Source organism: Bombus fervidus, chromosome 8, assembly GCF_041682495.2.
Source record: "Bombus fervidus isolate BK054 chromosome 8, iyBomFerv1, whole genome shotgun sequence".
NCBI lineage: Eukaryota > Metazoa > Arthropoda > Insecta > Hymenoptera > Apidae > Bombus > Bombus fervidus.
Window position 1 is genome coordinate 10,175,656 of NC_091524.1, and position 25,166 is coordinate 10,200,821.

General features: G+C 34.2%; 1 protein-coding gene across 2 annotated transcripts; it reads left to right on the top strand.

Annotated features, from left to right (window-relative positions):
• The first annotated feature begins 6,081 nt into the window (after nt 1-6,081).
• LOC139989923 (acyl-CoA Delta-9 desaturase-like) lies at nt 6,082-24,933 on the top strand. 2 transcript variants are annotated; one of them, XM_072008639.1, is made up of 7 exons: nt 6,082-6,277; nt 16,779-17,044; nt 18,774-18,904; nt 19,309-19,514; nt 20,123-20,305; nt 20,700-20,936; nt 21,282-24,933. In XM_072008639.1, the coding sequence occupies exons 2-7, from the start codon at nt 16,789-16,791 to the stop codon at nt 21,400-21,402; spliced, it is 1,134 nt and encodes a 377-aa protein (XP_071864740.1). In that variant the 5' UTR covers nt 6,082-6,277; nt 16,779-16,788; the 3' UTR covers nt 21,403-24,933. The 2 variants fall into 2 exon arrangements, with proteins under 2 accessions (XP_071864740.1, XP_071864739.1); XM_072008638.1 differs by lacking the exon at nt 6,082-6,277 and adding an exon at nt 11,244-11,323.
• The last annotated feature ends 233 nt before the right edge of the window (nt 24,934-25,166 follow it).

Consider the following 25,166-nt stretch of genomic DNA (forward strand, 5'->3'; position numbering starts at 1 on the left):
TGTCAGATGTAGCTGTGGGTTAGTATCTCTTCGTGATTATAGTATCTTTGAGTACTTCGTAATACTTGCGATCGAAGATACCGTCAGCTTTTAGTTCTAATTAATTTCTATAAAAATATAAATTCGTATCCCTAATCTATCGATAACAATTCGTATGATTAATATCCGAATATTTAATAACATTTCTAATGTAATTTTCGTGTAAATTCGAACGAGATTTAGATTTTGATAGATCGACGCCCGAATATTCTGTCATTAGTGTATCTAGGCCATTTTGATGTTAGGTCAAGGATACATTTTTTCCTCTCGATTCGAAATCACACTCTCTTCATTCGTATTTATAATCACTTGTTGATGAGAAGTCGCGTTTGTAGGAAAGTAATAATAATTATTTGACTTTAATTAGGGACAAATAAAATATAAAATACTAACGATAAGATACATTGATAGTTTATTATATATGAATGATAATTCTGATAATTATTCTATTAGCAATTCCAAAATTATATTTATATATCTATAATTCTGTTAATTATTCTATTAGTAGTTCCAAAATTACATGTATATATTTATAGTTCTGATAGTTATTCTATTAGCAATTCTAAAATTACATTTATATATTTATAATTCTGATAGTTATTCTATTAAAAATTCCAAAATTACATTTATATATTTATAATTCTGATGGTTATTCTATTAGCAATTCCAAAATTACATTTATATATTTATAATTCTGATGGTTATTCTATTAGCAATTCCAAAATTACATTTATATATTTATAAGTCTGATAGTAATTCTATTAACAATTCCAAAATTATATTTATATATCTATAATTCTGTTAATTATTCTATTAGCAATTCTAAAATTACATTTATATATTTATAATTCTGATAGTTATTCTATTAGTAATTCCAAAATTACATTTATATATTTATAAGTCTGATAGTTATTCTATTAGCAATTCCAAAAGTACATTTATATATTTATGATTCTGATAATTATTCTATTAGCAATTCCAAAATTACATTTATATATTTATAATTTTGGAATTATTATCATGAAACGTTTGCAAATAGTTTCCTCCTATTTCCAGCGAAATATTTACATTTGTCTTTTCGTTGGCGAAAAATCAAGTGCTAGGATGAAGTCATCTCTTGTTCTGGTTCCTAATATTGTCTCTTAAACTAATTCACTTGTGTATCTTTTGGGTATGTACGTTTACGGATCAATATTTTTCTTCCGAACCTGATATGATGATAACTATCATGATTGATAACTATCATGTAAATTGACTGCTAGCGTGAAATCGATAAGAGCTGATACATGCGAAACAACACGATTATCATTCGAGATAATTTTCAATCCGCGACTAACAGTTTGCCATTAGAAGAATTTTAATAAATTCAATTTTACAAGTAATATTTTACAAATAATATTAGGAAAAGTAATTAAGCAATTAAATAAATTACAAATTACCGGTGTTTTTAGAGAGATATCTTTACTCGTAAGGTAGCTAGCTGTTTCTTTCTTTAATAATTCAAGAATGAAATTGCATAAATGTAGTAACGAAGAATTAACTGTACTCGACCATTTCACAGAGCGATATTTTAACCGGAAACCGCGCTATTGGCTGATCGATGACTCAATGTTAGCTATTGCACTGGAAGTTTATGTCCGACAAATGTTTGCAGGCGAACTTTTCATAGTGTTTCGTTATTTGGAACGCGCGCCAATAGTTTCGATGAGATAGATAACAATTTGTTTCCGTTGACCAAAACGACCGTGAAGAAATCAGAAATACTCGATGGTAATGACTCGACGCCACTTTAAAATGCGGCTGTACGGTCAGCGTCCTTCTTTATTTTGATTTAACGACTCTTTCTTTCGATTCGTTCTGTAACTGTACCCTTTCTCTTTTTCGCTTATGTCCCATTTGATGTTTTAACGTTCACGCGTTGTGCTAGTTGAGACCGAACTATTATCTTTCCTTTTATTATTACTATACGCTTTATTTATTACATGTTACTATACTTTATTTTATCCATTAATAATCAGTCGAAAGACAATTTTTATTGCATTCTCATGGAATAATATCTAACAACGTTAATAAACAAATATGCGATAGAAGTGTCGAGACATGCATAGCGAACTTTGGATTATTTTTTGCAGTGTTCTCTTTTTTTTTATTTTATCTCCTACCTATACTGGCGTTTATTTTCATCCTTGATTTGTCTATTCGCGTTTCTAAATGTTAATTAATATCGATTAAATTTCATTATATTCAGGATAAGAAAAAGAAGAGGAAAGAACGTTAATCAATACGTCAGCCTTCGTATCGACGAAGATAAACTGTGATTTTTTCTTAAACGAAAAACTAATCTAAGATCGAAATATATTCTGCGTTTACAATGCCAATTTCTCTTTTTTCTTATAAATTTGTTAAATAATCGGAAATAAATCATGCAGTTTTACAACGGCTTCAATAATTTAGTCTTGAAACGTTTAGTCATACTTTTGCAAGTTCACTTTTCCATTTGAATCTGAAGCGTGAATTTTACATTTCGTAAGTAAATATATCGTATAATGCGAAAATTCATAGAAAATGTCACAAACCTTGCCAATAATCGTAATTAAGAAACAAATGCATGTGAGAAACGTTTAACAATGATCATTGAATATCAGATTTACGTAATCGATCGATTATATGTCAACAATGGACATGGAAATATTCATATCTATCGGCAATTGTGTCAATTGCACATTACGCACATTTGCACCTGTGTTACTATGTCAATTCTGTTTACTATGGCAATTTCACCAGTGGAATATTTTAACATTGATTTACGAAATAATCTCTTTCAAACGATCGAGCAATCCGAACTCCTTTTGAGAAAATCAAATCCTAGAAAATTAAATATAATTAATTTGATTATGAATTAAAATTAAATTTTACTTTTCGGAATAATTGTATTTTGCGAATTTTGTCTGTCCTGAAAGTAATTCACGCGACGTTAAAGCTCGATTCTGAAATTTACTAAATAAGTGAATCGTTCAACTTATTTTAACAGAGTCGAATAAAAAATGTTTACTTTTTTGTGTTATTAAATTTAGAAATGTCGTCTGTTCTAAGAATGATCTTCGAGGTACATTGAAGTTTCTATTTTTAATTTTTATTAAAAACCTTTAAGAGTAGAAGCAATATTTTACTAGGCACATTTCAAATCTACAGACTATTATCTCGACGATGAAGTTGTTAATTTTCCGCTTGGAACTTCTAATTTGGATTCTAATTTGCTGGAAAATTTATCTTTTCTTTCGCATTATCATCCACTGTCATTCGCTGCCAGTTTTTTAATAAACCGGCGAAATGGAAAATATTACGCGCGTCTCTTCCAAAATTTGCCAGATTCTAAGCTTAATTCTACTTCAATCGGTTTAATTTTTAATTCCCTCTAAGCGAAGCGTTGAAGTATTTGCGTCTTAAAAAAATATTTTCGATTTTGCTAAATCTAATACACAAAGTGCAAGCCATTTGGTATACAATGAAGACTGCGTAAGAATAGCGATTTTTTAATATCGAAGGAAATGCTAATGAAGCAGAAAATTGAATGGCTTCGAAAAAACAAACTGTTACTTGCTGTAAGAAAAGTACGAAACTATTTACGCGGAAAACTTATCGTTTGAATTCACTATTATTTAAAAACCGGCGATTCCCTATATAATTGTTTATTTGACATTTTTATATTATTCTCGTATTTCTACACGTGTTGTTTGCGTGTTGTAACACGTTTCGCTGATAGCCGGTGTAAATAATATCGTGTATCAATTTTTGACACGTAGATCATGATTTACGTTCCACCTGAAAATAATTCACGATATTCGTCGATCTCCTCCTCGTCCTCGATACTTCCCTTCTTTCGTCGAGCAAGTAGCGAGCGTGTTTTGCCCGTAGATATTTACATCTTCTAAATTTCTAAGAACAGAGGGAATTGGGACACGAGAGAAAAAGTAAGGAAACGAACGAAAATCAGTGGGACAGGTCGCTAAGAAACTTACGACGTACTGATTACACGTTTGCTCGAGCTTCGTGCACTTGCTGGACTTATGCCAGAAAATTGAACTACGTTCCCGTTCTTAGATTGTAAAGATGCATTTATAACTCAAGTTCTTCTTTAGGTTTCGATGAATTTACAGTTAGGTGGCAACAGTAAATTAAATGATTTTTACTCCTTTACTTGGAATGGATAATTTAGCATAATTTTTATGTGCCGTATTCACCACTCGAAAACTAAATTTCGTCAACTTTTATCAACTCAAGTTAAATACATACGTACTTTATTTATTACTTCCTTCAAATTTATCTTTCATAGTCCTTCCTCTCTGTGGTACCTGAATATTAATACGATGCGCAGAATGTCCAATTATAACGTATGGAATCTTTTTTACTTCCAATAAAAATTATATTATATTATGATATACATATATATTATTATTTCAATATTTCGAATATACGAAGTAAAAAATAATCGATGTTGATTGTTCGATATCATTCGAATGATTAACTGGACGTTAATTGATCTTTAAATCAGTCGAGCTGCTTTCTGCAGAATATAAATTATATATTATATTTACCGTGTTTTTATTAGATTCTCTACACGGAATAACGTTATTGGCAGTCAAGGAACAAGGAAAGAAATTTTCCATTTTGCGGAAAACATCTTTTCTTTATTTTTCAAATAGTCGTCTAAATAATGCTTGGTGTTCCTTAAGGAGCTAATTTAAGTGTTAATTTTGAACGTCGGCCGACGGTGTCAAAGCTTTTTGAACGGTCCCTTTATTTATCGTGGTCAAATTGATTTAATACCGTCGAACAATGTTACATTCATTTCATACGTGTCTCGAATAGACATGCAAATTGTCACGGTAACGAGACGAAATTTTTTTTTTGTATGAACGCTTCGCCTTGAACGTCAGCCGAGGATTTCCTTTATTCGGTTCACGACACCGGACGAATATTACTCAATGTCCCTTTAAGCCTTCGTCTGCTATTTCGCGTTTGTCCGTTTAAACTGAAAGACAGCGACGTGCAAACGAAACGATAGAAATGTCGATTTTACATCCTTTTATTTGGTTCTTTCTTCTTTGACATTTTCCACGTCGGTGAGTAAATGAAAGCGAAATGAAGCTATAGATAAGTTGTTTTGCGCCAGACCAACACTCGACTAAACACCGTGCGATTTCCAAAGATTTCTGTCGAACCTACGTTTTATTGAATTTTTCAAACAATTTGAAGATATTTATAACGCACTTAGAATCGTAATCCAACGGCAAGAACAACGTTCAAATCGGCTGTTTCGAAAATAGGGAATTGAAAATAGCCACCGAGAAAGGCCATCTTAATACAACGTAACACGAAACCTGATTCAAACCAATTTCAAAAAAGGACACTATTCTCGAATCTCTTTGGAGATTTCTCGTAAACTATACCAAAGAACAATTTCCAATTACATTCATCGTAATCCAAGAGTATCTTTTAAACTAAACTACGAACTAAAGTACGAATTATCCGACGTAATTCACGATTCAACTGGAACCTACCGCAGAAACGAACACTATAGTCGAAGTTATTCGAAAATTTCTTTCTAAACTACGCTGGGGGAAAAACACAAAATATTCGCACCGCAGCTCTGAACTGAAAGAGCCGAGTAATGATAAAATACCAAATTAAAATCGAAACTATTCTAAAAATTCTTAAATAAGTAAATAAAAAAAAAAATAATAATAATAATAAGTTGAAAATATTTGTCTTTTTGCCTGCAAGTCCAGGCAAATCGCTTCATTGGCTCTACACTTGCGGAACAGTACTGTTCGATGTACATCGAGCGCCGTTCGTCGCGTCTCTTTCCAACTTTGAAGACCACCGATATCTTTCGCAACAAAAAGCCTGCGCGCACTATTCAAATCGTTTCTTATATTTCGCTACTTCGTCGACTAATACTTCATTAAACGGCACCGTTTCCGATCGGAACATTCTTTCCCATGTCTAGATCGCACCAACATACCGATCGTGTGGGGGATTTCGTCGACGTGGTTTTATGGGTCGTCGCGGAGTTGATAAGTGGGACATACGCTCTTGCATCTCCGTATTTCGTAGTGAACTCGCCATCAGGTCGGATCATCAGCAGCCTAAGTGACTACGTCGGAACAGATCCGTAGAACAACATCGTGGCTAAAGGGATTCTATCATTCGGGGGAACTAGCAACGAGCGATAACAGTAAGTCGTTGTTATCCTTCGAGACTTTGAGTTTCGTTCCGTTTGAAGAATCGGCAGCAACGTTTAACAAATTGTTCGATGCATATCGAAATTTTGGATACATAGGATTTTTAGTTGGCATTTCAATGGTGTCAACCTTTTGGGCAAATTTTTATTTTAACTTACGTTCTAAGTTTGATTCGTCGAAGTGAAAGAAAGTTGAACAGGTTGTTTGGCAAATTTATCGATCGTTTGGATAAACAGGAGCATAGATTTGTATTTTTATTTTTACTCAAATTTCGAGCTTTCTCCCTCGAGCTTGCTTCGCGCACGAAGAATTCCATACATTTTGCTTGGGTTTCGTACGAAGAAATGTTCGACGGTATCGAAGGACGAGAATGGAGAATTTTGACAAACTGCGATGGTGGGGTTTTTAAATTTTCGGTTACCAAAGGATAAGAATAGAACGGAAAGTTTTATAAACGAGAATCGAGTAGTATTATGGTTTAGATTCAAATGATACGAAACAGTGATTTTAAGTTAGATGATTTAACGATGGAATTGCGCGATTTTTATGAATCTACGGTGTAACGAGCATCGTGCTGGATATATGGATTTGCACATCGATGCAGAATTGAAGTATGGAATTTCATCGAGTAAAATTCTTATACAGTGACGACTGTACGACACAAATTTTATTCGAGTGAACGCGGAAAAATGAATCTTTCAAGATAAAAGGATTATATGGAGTAAAAATTACGCTTTACATAAATAAAAATAAATATAAAATATGACTGATATAAATGACAATCGACTGATTCAAATATAAAATTCGTTTTATTTCGAAGCTGTTGTTTAGCCGAGGCGGCAAATTTATCAAAGTGTAAAGACAACTGATCTTCGTGCCACGTAATATCAAAGATGATTATAGTCTATATCGTATCAAACGTTTCTTTTTAATAAAACATGCAACAACGACGAAGTTCGTATTTCCTCGCGATCGGTTTATATTTTCACGAACCAGCAGGTTTCGAATTTCATCGAATCAGGCTTCTAACGTGTTCGTTTCTCGATGGGAAACGGAAGGTAGCAAGAACGAACAATTGCAGTTAACCTTAGGAAACAAAATTGATTTCTATAAAAAAAAAAAGGCTATTTCTAATTACCGAGAGTTCGAGTCGCTCGAAAAATAGATCGGTTTTCCTATCAAAGTAAAAATTCATTTTGAAATTCCCCCAATTTTGTATATCCTCGTTGTACGTAACTTTGTGTTAAATGTTTGATGAACTTTAAGATTTTCAATTTCTGTTTCAACTCGAAAACGTGTGCCATTCTGAAAATCTACAAGTTGCAGAACCGTAATAGTAATCTCTATAATAAGAATTATTTGTAAGGAATTGTGAGATTCGAAAGATGAAATCCTCGATTTCGATTCTCCGAAATTTCTTTTATTTGTGTAACAGGTACGTTCGGGATTTATGCTATTGGAAGGAAACCCATAATCGATATGTCACAGCTTTACTAAGCTTTTTCTGATTCGCTTTTTCTAAGCAGACGCGATTCCCTCTTTTCTGGATTGAATCATAAATTTTCAAATATAATAAATTCTAAAATTCATAAACGAAATAACATAACGTCAAAAGAAAGCATACCGTTTGTTTTGTCGGAAGTGTCATGTGCATTTGATTAAATGACTTTATGACAACGTTTCTAACATGCGTACAAATAGATAGAAGCACGTGAACGCAGAAGGAATATTCTTGAAATGTTGGTGCATAGTTTGTTGCCGAGCGTAGTAACGTGCTACGTGTCAAGACAGTTCAATCATCGTCTCGAAGTTTCGCCAACGTCCACCAGCCGGAATTGATAAGAAACTGGAAAAACGGGTGTCTGTGACACAGCTTGCTCACACTTTATTGTTGCATATCTTTCTAGGGGAAAATCGGAACATCAGAAACGTTCGAAAAAGGACTCACCAGGAAGAAAAATGTTAAGGAGAGGTTTAGTGACGGTAAATAATTAAATACCTAGGGATGGGTCTTACAATTCTTCACACTTATCCGTCCATACCTGTTTGTATTTCAAACGATTACACACTGATTCAACGGTAAAGTTTAGTGACACGAATCTAGAAATTTGAAAATCCAGAATCTACAAAAAACTGAGTAAAACCGCGATAGAGAAATCTGCGTTGTAGGAGAATTTTCTTCAAAATTGGAAAATTGAACGTTTCTTAGTTAACTTCGTTTAGCGTGATTTAATTCGATTTAATTAGCTTCGTAATTTATTCGATCTACAACGTAATTAGCGTGTGTATAGATTGTGACATGATATTCGAAGGGTTCGTAAGAAAGGTATTGGTATAATACCTTTAAATAATATTTTCAGAACTGTAATAGAAAAATTTTTCCAATATTACAGAAGTGAATTTATATCTTTGTAATTAGCGCCTATACTTTGTTAAGTTCGCAGCGTGGGATACTAACGCGTATTCGAATTTCATAGAAGAAGCGAAATCATATGACAATTATGTCGTTTTGCAGTGTTTTTACTAGAATTTTGATTTGTTTGTTAATACATATTAATTGAAAAGATTTTTGAGAATAGAATCGTATAGAGAAGCATATTTGAATGTAGAAATTCAAAGTCCATTCGTTCAGATCATAACAGATTCTCATTCAGGTTGAGATTTCTATAAATATGTATTATATGATTCTGATTCTTTTCTTCTGAATGAAATCCACATGTTTTAGTAAACTCGTTTTCAATGCTACGATATTTCTATAACATCTTCTTAGTAGTAAACGAGATTTGTTGCGCGTATCATCACCTACGTTATTATCACGCTACGTCGTGATAAAATTATTTATTAATCGAATTGACACTAGAACAAGATTGATATTAAAAAATATATCTATATTACTTTGTAAAGTTATATTCAAATCTTTGGTATTTTGTCTATTCGTTTTTTCCACTATGTTACTACGAAATTTATTAACTTTAACTGTAATATCTTCAACATCTATTTTCGAAGAAATTGATTTAAATTCGAAGAGAAACATTCTTCCTTACTTTTCCCTCTTGTTAGACTCAAAATATCGAGACTTTTCCCTGCAGATTTCCGAACAAATCCGTTTCGTTTCGGGGCATATAACTAGTCTTTCTGTTCGGCATACTTTTCTCAGCGTCTGCTTACTAGACTGGAATTGAATCGTCGTTGAAGATCCGCAACACCGAAGCGAGGCCATTTGCAATTTTGATATCGGGTCTTCGACGCGCGGAATCGCATCGCGAATTTTTTTATCCCCTGTTTTAAATTCGAACAGCTTTCGTTTCGTGTCCCCGGTGTAGCTTGTCCAATCGAGTTGACCAACATCAAAACTCCGAACGTAGCCATTTCATCTATTTCCATATTTGTCTTTCTCGTCGTTTCATTATTTTACCTCTGGACGCTCGATGCGTCGAATCGTTTTTTATTTTTTTATCATCAGCGTGGATCATACTTTTAAGAAATTAATTTATATTCTTCCTTCAGCAAGATCATTTTGATATTTCTTTAGGAAGGTATTGAAAATCATGATTTATTTGTGATTCGGTGTTCGTGAACCATATATGGAATTTTATATAAAACACGTTTGTTATTTGACCTTTTGAAAAATAGTTAGAAACAAGTTTAGACAGTGATATCAGATATAAACTTCGCAAGTATAATAATTAAGTAAAATAAACTAATACAAGTATACAGAATGTTGGTCGATGAGATTCTAACAAGGATCAAAATATCGATAGCAGATGAATAGTTGGCGGACAAAACTTAGGTGTATAAAGAACGTGCAAATGTTCATAAGTGACTTATGAAAACTAAATTATATTATTTCAATAATAACCGTATAATATTTGTAACAACGATAACATTCGTGGGGCCGTGCAGCATTGTGTGCAAATATATTAAATATATTCAAATGAAATACGATGCTATGAATAATTATTAGAAAATGTGCAAGTCTATAATGAATTTTGAGATAAGCATGAGAATAATATTATGGACAAGTATTGTATGGTTATTCAAAAGTGCGAACTCGATTTAATTAATTAATATTTTTCACTTTGATTCAATGCAAAACAGCAATGAAATATGATATTCTATCAAAAATATCGGTGATATATTGTTTGATACGTTGGAAAATTGGTCGTTCAATGCTAGAATTGATTTTTTTTTTAGGCCATACGAGTAATAACGACGAAACTGTTAACATTTCTATATAACGTTATTATCAGAAGAAGAAATTGAACTTTTGATTGACGCGAACGACAGTGACAAAAATGTCGCGCGTTTGTTGCGAATTGTCGGTAGCGCGTGGCCGGTCTTAACGTTACAAACCTGTGAAAATTACAGGCTTCGTATTTTCGAATATTAACATTTTCAAAACGCTTCGGTATTGTACAGTAGCAAGTAGTACGAATATACAATATCGAATATACAACGCAATAAATGTCAGATATCTGTTACATTAGAAAATAAGAGTATACCGCCAAGAGTATACGGAAAAATGATGCATTTTAGGAATTTAATTTCTATTATTATTCGACTACTTTTACCAAAAGAAAATCCAATAGAATACTCTTCGTTCTCATTTAGGAGAATGACCCCATCACTCTTCAACAATTTTTTTCCATTTCAAGCTATTTCTGTTCTTTTCGCATGATAATCTGCTTACAAATCAAATCTATTATTTTTCACGGTAAGCTGCGTTAATTGTTGCTAGACAATTGTGCGTAACGAATACTTTCAGCATCTCCACGTTTCCGTAGCATTCTGTAAAAAATTATTCCATTCTTATTCTTTTCGAAACTTATCCGTCTCTGTTCCGTTTCGAGATCGTCTGTCGCCAATCAGAAACAAATACTTGGTCGCCTGCAGATTCCTTCGGTGCACCATCGTGGATTGCCGTAATTACGCCTCCCATCTGACGTAATTTAAACATCTGACGATTGCGACAGGATGACTGCGAGACAGTACAAAGGAGAATTCGGTGGAGCAATGAGAAGATTCTCGCTCGTTTCGCGGTTTGTATTGTATACGACCTCGTTGGTGAAAGCTTTGGCCACGAGCTCATTCCCCGATTACACTATCTTTTCATTTTACTTTTCGTAGAAATCGGTTCGAAAAATTCACAAACTTTTGTCGACGATGTTTCCGAGTGAATTCGTGCCTTTGGATTCCTCAAAGTTTTGGAATATCGAAAGCTTGCAAAATTTTCCAGCATCTCAAACTTGTGCAAGTTTTCAAAGTTATCCAACTTTGGAATCCTAGACAAGATTCGAAAGTGTCGTAGAATGTCTTTTTACGTGGAGAAAGGAGGTGAGAATGAACGATGGTGATATTGTGCACGTCATTGGTTATGGTTAAATTGAATGGTCGAGATTCTAACGACGAAAGGCTTTATTTCTTTAAAGAAAGTATAGTAGATTTTACGAGTTTACCGAATTCGACTTAACGTCCACGAGGCGCCAAGAGTTTTCTTTTGAAACTTATTAGTGCGTTCTGTGGTTAAAGTATAAATCGTAAAATTATAATACTACGTGGAACTAGTTACTAATTACGTATACTATCGCTGTTAATTTGTTGTACTATAATTACTACTAAACTGTAATATATTAGAAAAGATCAAAGAATGTGAAACACGGACGATACGATAATACCATCTTTCTTTTATTTCGATATTTGACAAGATGAGTAACGGGCTGATTACTTAGAGATATTGGCAGATTTTAATTAGAAACGACCAAAATTATTCATACATTCGACGTTATTTGTTTTTTATTATTATAACAATCGATGCAGATACATTTCTCCTGGATTGCTCATAATACCAACAAATTCATTCCGATTTAAAATCAATGTTACAAATTTGTGTAGGGATACTGAAATGAAAATTGTAAGCGGAATTTAGTTTCCATCTCGATTCTCATTTCTCAGCGACAATGAGCTAGAACCTAGATCTAGATGATAGCGAATCAAACGTTTATCGTCGACTTCGTAGTTTTTCTTCGTCGTTTCACCTTTCAACGTCGTACAATGCTTTCGGTTTGAAAATACGCTGAAGTCTGTGATTTATTTTTTTTTTTTTTCTTAGAGGAATTCGCATTCTAGCATTTGATATCGATCAAGGTAGATTCAAATATCTCGAAACTTGAAACCACGAGTCCACATTTATGTCGCGAGAGTTATTCGTGACGCACTTTGACAATACGTCGAATAAATTTCCAATCCTCTACAGTCAGGATTTTCGATGATTACATTCGTAAATAAATTTAAGAGGAAGTGCAGACACTTGAATGAGTAAGTAACATAGTATCAATCAGGTTTAATAAATTTAACAGGACTTTGAATTCAATCGGAAATTTAAGTCGCATGATTCTATTCGTTATATCTAGTACGTATGTGTACATATATAAATATACCAAACAATTAAAAAGGTACAAAAGGGAATCGATAATTTATGAAATCAAAGTCAGTTGAAACGAAAGTTTATGGGATCGAAGGATACCGGAGCTCATTGACCCAGGTTTCTCAATCGGTTCTTTGACGATTACAAGCAGGTTTCGTTCAACCGTTGACCTGAATATATTTCCATTAAACTGTACTTGCTCGAGATTGATTCTTGTATGTGTAAATGATTTCACATTGAAAGTTATCATAGCAACTTCGCATTATTCAAATTTCTAAATGTTTCTCGAGTTGGAAGTACATTATTCGCGATACGTCGATATTAATATTTATCGAAATATCTTTTATCGAACACTTGCTATGTATTTTCTACCGAACCACCTTTTGATTCCAAATGTATATTTGACGTATTTTTGTTCCGACAAATAAGAGAATTTCTAACGTTTGGCATAGGATCGAAGTAAGAAGTCAGGAATGTGAATAACGATTGCAACATATTTTCCCAAAATTGCAGATATTTTGAAATTATTTTCTTTGCATCGATTCTCAGAAACAGACAAAAAGATCTTGACACGTGCCCAATATCTTCTTTTCTTTCCAAACATTGACCTGCTCGCTTTCGCGACGTTCGTGTTTCCTGTAATCTCTCCAAACGTATTAATAGCACTCTGAAAGCTAACAAGGCGATTTCGAAATCGTCATTCATCTTCTTTTCAAACGGCACCGCGCGTACCAATGTCAAAGATGAACCTGAAAAAGGCAACGAGTCACAACTGGCACGTGATCAACGGCGATTTCAATGTCGCTCATTAGCGTTTCTTGAAAGAAAGCTTGCCTTCTTGCGACGAACTGTCATCTCCGTTGTTATTCTAATTATCATCCCATTATCATCGATAATACGTCGAACACACGAACGAAACAATGATTTCCTCGCGTCGGCGAGGTCGCGTGAAACACAGTAAACAGGGTAGAATTCTTTCTGGTGATTGATAATGACCTCAAACGCGCCATTGACCTCCTTTATGGAGAACCTGTTCCCAGCTCGAAACTCCATTTCTTTTCTTCCTGCTCTTTCCCTCTCCTGCGTTCTACGAGTCTTGATCTTTGCTCGTCACTCGGCCCCTTTCTCTGCGGATACTCCCTTCCGGATACGCAGCATGTACCGTTCATTTCGAATCCTATCGTCGAACACTTTTACTAGGACGACCATTCGTTACACACGGTCCAGACCCTGAACAACGTCTTTAACTTTCACGTAATTGGTGAATGGTTAAGAAAATCCGACGAAAGATTAGCGATACGTTTAGATCGGTTTTTTAAGTTTCTACTTCTTTTTTGGTTCTTTCTTTTTTTTCCTCCCCCCTATTTTTTGTTATAATCAATTAGTAAGTCGTTTTTTGCACGGATTTTCAGGTCTTCATACGAGCGATTGTTAAGCGTACTGGAAAATTCTATGTGTTTTCTGGTGCGAAGCATTTGCATGTCGAAATATTATGAACGAATGATTGGAAAGCTTGATTAAAGTTTTGAATATTCTGTGGCGTGTGATGGTTAGGCAGCGCATATTTATGCGTATATAAATTTTTGTGTGCGTCATTAAATAGATAGAACCTAGGTGTTACGTCGCGAGGCTTCGTATGGATCGTGTTCCTAACCGACTCTCGCGGTCCTCCAGCGTCATATACGAATCGTCTCGTCTTCCCCACGGAACATACAATGTATCGACGAACGCATGGTTACCGCCTGGCCGCGAGTTCCAGAAACGTCGATTTTGGTCCATTCTTTATTTTCACAAAGAAGTCGACATACGTGATCATCGGCGCAAGCGGTGGCGTGATCCGAGTGCGGTGGGGGTCGTCTCCCCGAGAGGACAAGGAATTTATCCAAGGGCAGTCAGTCTCAGTTCAAAATTCATATTGCATACATCGAAAGCCCTGACGAATGAAGTCGCTAGTCTAACGAATATCGAAAAATATCAAAAGTCAAGTTCTCGGTGCTCTATCTATCCAATCGATTTACCTTGGGGTCAATCACGGTGCTTTCCGACACGACGAAGTCAAACAATTTCGGTCCACGTAATAATTATTGTAATCCAGTGTAAATAAATGTATATATATTATATAACTGTAGATTCCAGTTATATTCAAAACTAAACACCTCTCTTATCCCATAAGAAATAAGGGGATCGTCCTGCTCGTGGTGTCGATTGACACACCGTTGACGCGCTTTAACGCTATCGTGTCTCCCCGCGACTGGACGAAAATACACTAGGCAAACGTGGAAACTATTATGAATAGTACCTCACTTTACTTGAATGTATCGTATACTCTTGCATACTCTACGTATTCTAAATATTTTTGCATACGTTAAAATTTTATGAATACATAAATATCCACAGTGTAATGATGACAATTCCGCAAATTTATGTTTTTGTATATTTTGCATTTTATGTGGAAGCGACGGAACGAATGGAAATTTTCTTCACACTTGACATATGATAATGATCGATAAACTTTCTCTGTCTGATATTTTTCTATGAATCGAATTTTATGTAAGGAAAAAGAACGTAGGAAGATGGGGCGAGAGTTTATGAAAAAAAAAATTTCATTAGAATGCTTAAATCTTGTTTGAATTTTGTTCTTATTTCTACTTGATACTGAGTAATTGAGGATGTAATAACTCGATTCGAGGAGAGATCTGCTATTAAATTGAGCGATTGATAAACTTGTTGAGAAGGATGATTCAGTTTTCACCAGAATGCCATATAGAGGATTATAATTTCACAAAATCTGTATAATCGACTAATTACGAATGGTCGAAGATCTGGTCCAGTGGTAGATCGTTTAATCTCATTTCGATGATGTGCAATAACGCTTTCAACAATATAATCCACCCGTGTCAACCAGAAAATTGTAGTTCGAGAAAATATTTCTCTAATGTCAACTCAAAACTCAAAAAGAAAAAAAGACGAAATGTTTCAAATTGCGCCATCTAAAATTGAAAATATTCTGATAGTTCAATTTCAAGAACAAACTACTCCTCTTTTTCCTTCCAGATAAAAGAAAGAAGCGAAAACGAAAGGTCATCTATATCGTTCGAAAGACACTGAACAAAATGTGGAATGTACCTAAAATACAATTTTGGACACACGTTGGAAATTAATCTGGCAGTCACAATGAAATGCAAACTTTCACGCGTCTAAAAACGCGTCGCAAGTGGAACGAGACTCGCTTCGCGGTTTTACATTTTTTGAAAGTGTTTATTACTAGGTCACTGGGTCTCGATTATAAGGACGTTTTGTCGCAACCAGTAAAGACCACGCGTTTTCAAATGATTCGTCCTTGATCGATACTTGATCGATAATCGAACCAACAAGACGATCCTCTCATTAGATCGCCTTAAGTGACTCAACTTGTGTAAAACCTACCCAGTCCACCTGTTAGAACATCTTACTTTTCCTTATAAATGACCAATCGTACTCATGATTATTGGTCATTAGAGCGATTTAGCAGAGAGTTCCCAGTTTTTCGAAACTCTGGATTCGCTCACTTACTATGCTCAATGATATTTACGTTCAGATATTTGTCTAAAAGAGAATTAATTAATAGCCTGTGATATAATTTAATAAAGCTGGAAAGTATTACATAATATAATATATCGAATCTAAAAAGTAGGCTGTAGAAAACTTTGAATGTATTTGAAGTTGGAAGGTTTGGAGTATTTAGTGGAACGTTGGAACATTTTAATTAACTAGAATCCTGGAGAATATCGAATTTCTAAATTGCTTTCCGTGGTTTACGGTATATCGGTGAGGTTTTTGGTTTAATAAACATCTTGATTGAACGTCGTTCGAGAAACTTTTCGAGCTGAATTTCCAGTTCTCCGAAGCTATAAAAATATTATTCAGCTGTTACGAAGGATTTTCTAGATCGTAAAATAATAACGTAAAATATATACAGTGATACAGGACACTCTGGTCGTTCGTCGGTGAAAGATTTCTTTTATTTTGAACGAACCTGTACATGTTACCGGTGACACGCGAATCGTTACAGAAACCGATATCTGTTTCAGATTGTTCAAGATGGCACCAAACTTGTTTGGTACATCGGCCACGTTGTATTTGGAGGCATCTCAGCAAAATATTCATCAAGAGAAATCGACGGCAGAGAAGACGAACAATCAGGAATTGCTGGTCGAAAAGTCATCGAATATCGAGTCGAGCTATGAATGGAAAATCGTTTGGAGAAACGTAATTGCATTCACCTATCTTCACATTGGAGCTATCTATGGATTATACCTTGCGTTTACTTCAATCAAATACATGACAAGTATATGGTGTAAGTATAAATTGCTTGATGAAACGTGCATATAGTTTAGCAAGAAAATTAAGAAGAAAATTAGACTCTTTCTCAATTTAACGTTTTTTTTAAATACAATCTCTTTATGGGCGATATAGTTAATCGTTGGGTTTGGAAAAGGATTGTAAGTCAATGACTGGAATTCTTACAACTGGAATTTCAATTTCATCGCAAACACACAGAAGGAACACACGAAACGTTATTTTTTCGCTATCTTACATATTCGGTATTCGGTCGGTTACAAAAATGATCATCTTTCCTGACTACACGATATTCTTCTTCTTCTCTTCGCTCTGACGTTTATACGATGCGATTACAGTTATTAATAACAGCCGCGCGTAACTGGGTCGAATATAGAAACTTAGAAGATAGAAATCTTAAGAATGCATGACCTCGAATACCGTGTTGCAATTTTGAAAAAGCTATCTAAGTCGCGAACGCGCGCAACTATTTTTCGAAGTCGTAAATGCTACACAACATTTTACAGAAGATTCTATTACAACGAAGATCTTCGACAATAACATTCCACTTTCTTGTGGATAGAAATCGATGGGATGAAAGCGTGATCGTGAAGTGCTAGATGTTAAATTCCTATACATCTGGTTGCATCTTGAACTATGGTTTTCTGACTGTTTTACACGACTTCATTGTGAACGAAGGAATCTCTACAATTGTTATTATTATTGGCATTATTATTAAGCGTTTTTATAAGTTCAGGGATTTTTAAATTGTAATAAAGTAATATGCGATCAATATTTTGATGCGTATTGGACATGAGAAAATATTGTACCTAGTCTGGCGTGATTTTCGGATTGGAAATTATTTGGAGCTTAGGAAATGATTTTTCGTAGTTGTGTGTATTTGAATTTAATGAAATTTTGTGTTACAGATTTTGTCTCTATTTAGAGTAGAGGGGGAAGAAAGTAGAGAGAAATTAATGTAGAATGGGACAGAATAGTAGCGGAATGAAATGAGACGAAGTGGCGTAAATAGAGTAAAGCGTAGCGAAAGTAAGTGGAACAGGAGAAGGTAGAATACGACAGAAGTTAAAGTAGGATAGGATAAAGCAGAGTCAAGTACAATAAGATATTCGTGAAATCAAATACAACATGTTAACGAGAAATAAATTGTAATTAAAGGAGAAGAGGCTGGAATAGAATCAGACAGGAAAAGAATCACATAAATAGACCAATCAATTAATGTAAATAGGATATATTATGTTAGAGTAGAATCAGACAGAATGGGACGGTAGTAAAATTAAACAAAATAATATATACAGTGTAAATAGATTACAGTATCATGGAACAAGATAGAGTAACATACTGTAGAATAATTTAAACGAATAGAATAATAAAAAATAGAGTATAATAAGGTAAAATAGAGGAAAAATAAAGTTGAGTAGAATGAAATAGAATAGCGGACATATTAATATGGTTAAGTAGAGGACAACAAGAATGTAATTAAGTACAACAAGATGAAACACAATAAGGTAGGAAATGTTGATATCATGATGTAACATAGAACGAAGGTTAATAAGAAAGAAGGTAGAGTAGAATGAAGGTAATCAAGTATAATTCAAGCAGTAGTAAATGAAATAGAGAAACAAAATATAGTATAATGGGGACGAAAATAGATCAAGTTTAAACAATATAAAATATACAATAATATACATGATATAAATGAAATAAATGAACTGTAATACTTTCAGTACTCTTCCTGGGGATATTTGCAGGAATTGGTGTCACAGGTGGTGCCCATAGACTTTGGGCCCACAGAACGTACAAAGCGAAGTGGCCCATGCGTTTCCTATTGATGATCTTCCAGACAATTGCGTTTCAAGTGAGTTTTTATTTCCCTGCTTTTTCTTCTTTATGAGAAATTAAAAAATTAAAACGTTAGTACTTAAAATGTACGAGGCATCGTTATGATATTTAGAGAATGTAAAAAATCTTCATATTTAAATTATTCACTTCTTTAATACTGTTCATAAAACATGGATTTATATAAAAATTCGCATTCTAATTACCACGTTCGTATACGAACTGATTCTATATTTCTTTTCATCCTTGATGGTTGATGTTTCGTAAATCCTGTCAGATCGTTCGTAAAGATCATGAATCAGGCTTCCTGTATCTCTAGGAGGATAATTTTGTATCGCGTTTTCATTGCAACATGTTCCAATAATTCCCTCGACAATATTACTAAAAATCAGAACGTTTGAAAACTTCAACATTGCTTCGTAGAATCACATTTACGAATGGGTGAGAGATCACAGAGTTCATCACAAATTCACGGACTCCAACGCAGATCCGCATAACGCAAAACGAGGATTCTTCTTCTCGCACGTAGGCTGGCTTCTAGTTCGAAAGCACCCAGATGTGTTGAAGAAAGGTGCCACAGTTGATATGAGCGATCTCGAAAACGATCCCATCGTCGTTTGGCAAAAAAGGTGAAGAATGACTAGGAATTATAACTTTTCATTTCTAATAACAATCATCCAGCAAGAAATGAAAAGAGATCTTAAAGTTGAGCCTTGAAAAATTATATTTTCTGGAATATTCTCGACAAGAAAAGCTAATTTTTATTTAGAATGGTTGTTACTAAAAATGGGAAGTACAGTCCACTCAAAGAAAATAAAGAAGAAGAAAATCAGACGTTAAAAGTTGTCGTTTATTTGGTTTTTTTTTTTTTTTTTTTTTTGCTAAAACATTTTCATATTTAGTCTTTGAGAAATATTTTCCAGCACAAAAATAAATAAAACTGAGTTAAATTTTTTTACTTTTAATGATTTTTAAAATCAGGATTCTATTTCTCATCGCGATGATTTTATGAGGAATAATAAAATAAGGATAATAAAAATTAATTCCATTAAATTGTAGAAAATATTTGTTAAATCTGTAAAGTAATCGTAAGGACTTGCTCCTAGTAGTGTTAAGTATCGCGTAACAAGTCAACTTGTTTCTAATGAAAGTAGCTCTTGATGCGTGTCAAGAACTCAAATGGAAACTGTTTATGACGTTGGATGTGCCTTGAACCTTTCTCTTTGACATTTTACAGGCTGTATCTCTTACTGGTACCAATCTTCTGCTTCGTGCTTCCCGTGTGGGTGCCCTGTTATTTCTGGAAAGAGACGTTATTTAATTCCTGGTACGGTACTCTAACTAGATACGCAGTGACCTTGAACATAACGTGGCTGGTGAACTCTGCGGCTCATATCTGGGGCGCTAAACCTTATGACAAGTAAGAGATTAATTTACTTGTATTTTTAACAATTTTTTATCTTTTTGGATAACGATTAATAGTAATTATATTATAATACTTGATTAATTTAAAAATGAAAAGGACTTGATTCACTCGTATTAATTTTCTTTAAAAGTTACAATGGTATATTAAATTATATTATGAATTTGTAGTTGTACATTAAATTGATTTCCAATTATTTTATTACAATTATCACAGTTTATACAATTTTGTAACTGTCACATTGTATTTAAAACTTTCCAAAATCATTATAAACAATAGATACAATTCTATGAAATTCTAAATCGAATTAAATGGGATTGTATAAATTCCCAGGGTTATTACAGAAAATACAATTTATAAATCGTTCAAAGCATTACTTTATAAATTTCAGGAATATTGGTCCGACCGAAAATAAAAGCGTGGCCGTATTGGCATTCGGTGAGGGATGGCACAATTACCACCATGTGTTCCCGTGGGACTACAAAGCCGCCGAACTCGGCGACTATAAGGCCAACATCACTACCGCATTTATCGATTTCTTTGCTTGGTTGGGTTTGGCGTATGACATGAAAACCGTCCCCGTGGAAGCGATTAAAAGACGAGCGATCAGAACTGGCGATGGAACTAAGTACCGAAATTACCGTTATTAATATCTTAAAACTGAGAATCTCGTCGAACTGTAAAATTTCGATTTTTCCAATCACAATTTTCCAAATTTTCTATGTTTTTAAATATTCTTCGTTAAATCGGGGCAAATATAGACCAAGAAGATGAAGAATCTCCAAGATCTTTTGATCTTAGAGAAAAAGGAGCGAACCTCTAAAAAGTTTAAAATCAAAAAATTGGAAACAACTCGTCTATTTTTGCACAGTAATTTTTGATACTTCAAAAATATCACGGTTCAAGGTTTCGCTTCTTACTGTTAGAAAGATAATATTGATAGGATTTTGAAATCTGAAATTTCGATTTTCAGGTACAATAAACACGAGGGCTCGCATCATCATATACATGTGGATATGAAATGGGGCTGGGGTGACGCGGATATGAAGCCGGAGGAAATCCAGGAGGTCGACATCATTAATAAGAGCAACTAATCGATCATTTGTGCTAGATATCGCTAATCGGTACGCGATCAATCGTTCACTACGTCAATTAATATTCGTTATATGTTATCAGTGGTCTATGGTTATCGTTCCTCTGTGAAGAGATCGGCTGCTTAGTCGAAATTGTTTCATTTAAAATAAGCTCCAGAAATCCAGCAAACTGAAACGTAGGCGAACAAACGATTCGACACAAACTACAAACAAATAATCAACTTATACAAATAATCGGCTTGCGCTTGTAGCGCGAAAATATTAGGAAGAAAAATAGATTAACAAGAAAGGAATTAAACTGTAGATTTTTATGCATTTATGTAAAACTTGATTCTAATAGGTAGAACAATTCTGTATGTCGGTTCTATCTCTATTTAAATCTGTTTATAAAAAAAAATATAAATTTGCATAAAAATCCGCTGTTTAAATAATACTAATAAAAAGACAGACGAAAGGAATGGGAACGAAAAAGGATAGAAAAATAAATTTTATGAATCTCTTGGCAGCTGTCAACTGTTAGCTCACAGGAATCGGACTAAATTCGTGGCCTTTGTGTCGCGATAGTCCGAAGCGTCGCGAGCCTTTTATTTTTCATACTTTCGAGCGTTCTCTAGATACTTTGATCCGAAGAATAGGGCGTATGGTAGTTTGAACAATTGATCGGTTGATCACATCGATTCGATGTTATACAATGTTTGTTATACAACGCGTTGGATCGTGGTGTTTTTCAAGCCGCATAGATTTATCGTAACCAAAGTAACCAAGTAAACTGTATATCGATTGATTCTTGGACCCACAGATGGAAAAGACACTTCACGCGTTGGAGATCGAATCTTGACGATGGTTAATCGCCTGGGATCACGTAAGACTTTCTTTCCCGTTCCGCCAACGCAAGCAAGTAGAACGAAACGGTCGAAGACAGACGACAGTTACTCGTCGCTTCTCCTAATTTTAAGCTTGTAAATTGTTACTATTGCAAACGATACATAGTTTTTTCTGCCACGAATAGCGTAAACGATACGAGTAATAGGGAAACGCGGTTGATCGTGTCATATTTAAAAATTTCATGCAATGCCGCTCGATCGATTCAATTTTGATACACTGATTATTATAGAATCGAGACGAAACTATCAAATGTTACTACACTTATCATGCTGAATATTTATTACAAAAATTATAATAGTCTTACATATCTGAACTTGGAAATACAGTATATAGGGTCCACTTGTATACGAGGATTTTTAGCTACGATATTTTCTAAAGGACCAGCTATACTTTTTTGTAAAGATACAAAGTTACGGTCGAGTTATTTCGAATATGTGAAACGAATACACGAAAGATTAATTATTCTATAAGGATCACTTCCACTAATATTTTCAAAAATAGAATCACGCACAATCTACGCACACCTGGCACATATTATACGATATCGGCGATCTATCAAATTCAGCAACCAGGAATATTCTTCCATTAGAAATTTCCAATCTCGTCAAGTATTTTACCGTATACTATTAATGTAATACGTTGAAGTTTTAAGATTACGCGAAAGGGAGTAATAATCGCAGGGTCCCAGGCATCGTGAGCGACGATTCCACGAGAACGATCGATCGTACATAGGATGGAAGGACTCGGGCTCGATGTTCGTTCGTTGGTCTTCCGTCAAATGTTTCTTGAAGAAATCGGGCTCGAGTTGCTCGCGATCACTTCATCATAGGACAAAGCGTCAATTAAATGTACAATTCGATCGTGAGGCGATCGACGGTCGTGGAAACGGATCGATTCACGAATACGTGTCATGCAGTTCGACAATTCCTCGAAAAGATCAAGTGTGATAATCTAATATCGACGACTTGTTTTAAGAATCCTGTCTTGTCAGAGACTGTCCTGTCGCGCGAATCCATCACGTAGAATTTGTTAAAAAATATGTTACACGCGAATAATTTGTTAAAAATTATTTGTTGAGTGGCCTGAAAACGAGAGTCGAAGATTTCAGAGATTCTTTGAGAGAATTTTAATCCGACATAATTTTTTTTTTATAACCAAGCTTTATTTGATGGAAATGCAGTACCTTTTTTATTTAGAAAATTCGAAATTGAACAGTAGTTAAACGTAAAATCGATAGTATAGAATGTAATTAAATTCGCAATTTAGTAATAAGAATTTTTGACATTTGATCCACGAGGTTACTCGAAGATTAGCCTGTAAAATATACAACGATACGATACATTCGGCGTGATTGCTAAGAGTTCTTAAATTCTTCGATTTCTTTTGCCAACCTTGTTATCAATCGTGTTTTCCTATAGTTAAAATATGTTTTAAGCTGGAGGAAAAATTTGAAAGAATCGTTTTTGATACGAATGATCATCTCGTAGTAAAATTTAAGAAAAGATCTCTTTATTCGAACGAAAGTAAGTTTGGGCCACGAAAATTCGTGAAATCAGGACCGTATCAGGATTAGATCTCCTTACGCTTGTTTCAGATGGGCGATTCGATTTCGCAAAATACTATTCCAAAACTTCGATCGTTGAATCGAACGAGAATGAACGCGGTCGTGGGTTTCTTCTCTGTTCAACGCCTGTTATGTATTTATTGTCGAGAATATGAAAATCCGTTGCTGGTTATATAATTTATATCGTTCAGTTTAACAGTGATAAAAGAAATATAGGAAAGGGACGAGCAGGTGCGGCTGTAAATTGTTTCTTCCAAATCCTGTCTCCATTACGATTTTGAGCTTCTTTTAATTTATTGCGTTTCTTTGTAAATATGGATTCCTACGACAACAGGACTTCATCTATCTAGTGATCGCAGAAATAGTGTCGGCATCTTTAACGCGCTTATTATCTAATCGTGTGTTTCGTAAGCGTTCCTGGACGTTCGTAAACGTTCTTCTGATAAAAGAGTCGTGAAAAGACTAAAAACAATGGTGTATATATTTATTCGCGTAAAGAAGGAAATAGGTTGCCCGTAGTTCTCAGATATTACGAAGTCCTGACAAAGACAGTGTACGTGAATAAATTGATAATTATTTTTAACATATAAAACATATTTATATATAGCTATGTTATACAGGATGTTATTTATGCTCGATTTAAATATCATTAAAAAAAAAAACAAGCATCGTATTCATTTCTCTTTTTAATACCTAGTATATTGTAGTAAATAGAGGTTTAGGTTAGACATTTCTTCGCCAATAATTTTTTTAGTAAAACAGGATGAACATATAAGGTTCTAAATAATTTCTTTATAAAAATATACAGAAAAATGTGTCACGGTTAGAGTAGAGAAAAGAGCAGATATTGTAGTACTTGAATTATTTATAATTCATTTGAGAAACAGTTTTTGAAGAGACAGTCGGAAGGAAGGAAACGCTGTAAGTTAACTAAAGAAAAACAATTCGAAGATGTCACAGAAGAATACTTATGGGTCCAAGGCGCTGAGCGGCGAGCATTGTGTCCGACTCGTAAAGTCTATATTAATGGAAGCAACGCAAAGGAAAAAGAAAAAAAGAAACTCGAAAAAAAAAGATATGAATATTACAAAATATGAATAGAATGTAGCGGATATAAACACGAAGTTAATTACGAGCGAAAAGGAAACAACATTGTTTTCGTTGCGTATGTAAGCTTTACTGTGGACAATATTGACAATTTTCAGTGTATTTATAAATAAATTATTGTTATCCGTAGAAATACGCGCGTTTTCTGTCACCTATACAACTTTTAATATCGGATACCGAATTATGAAAATCCTCGTTTTTCTACCTA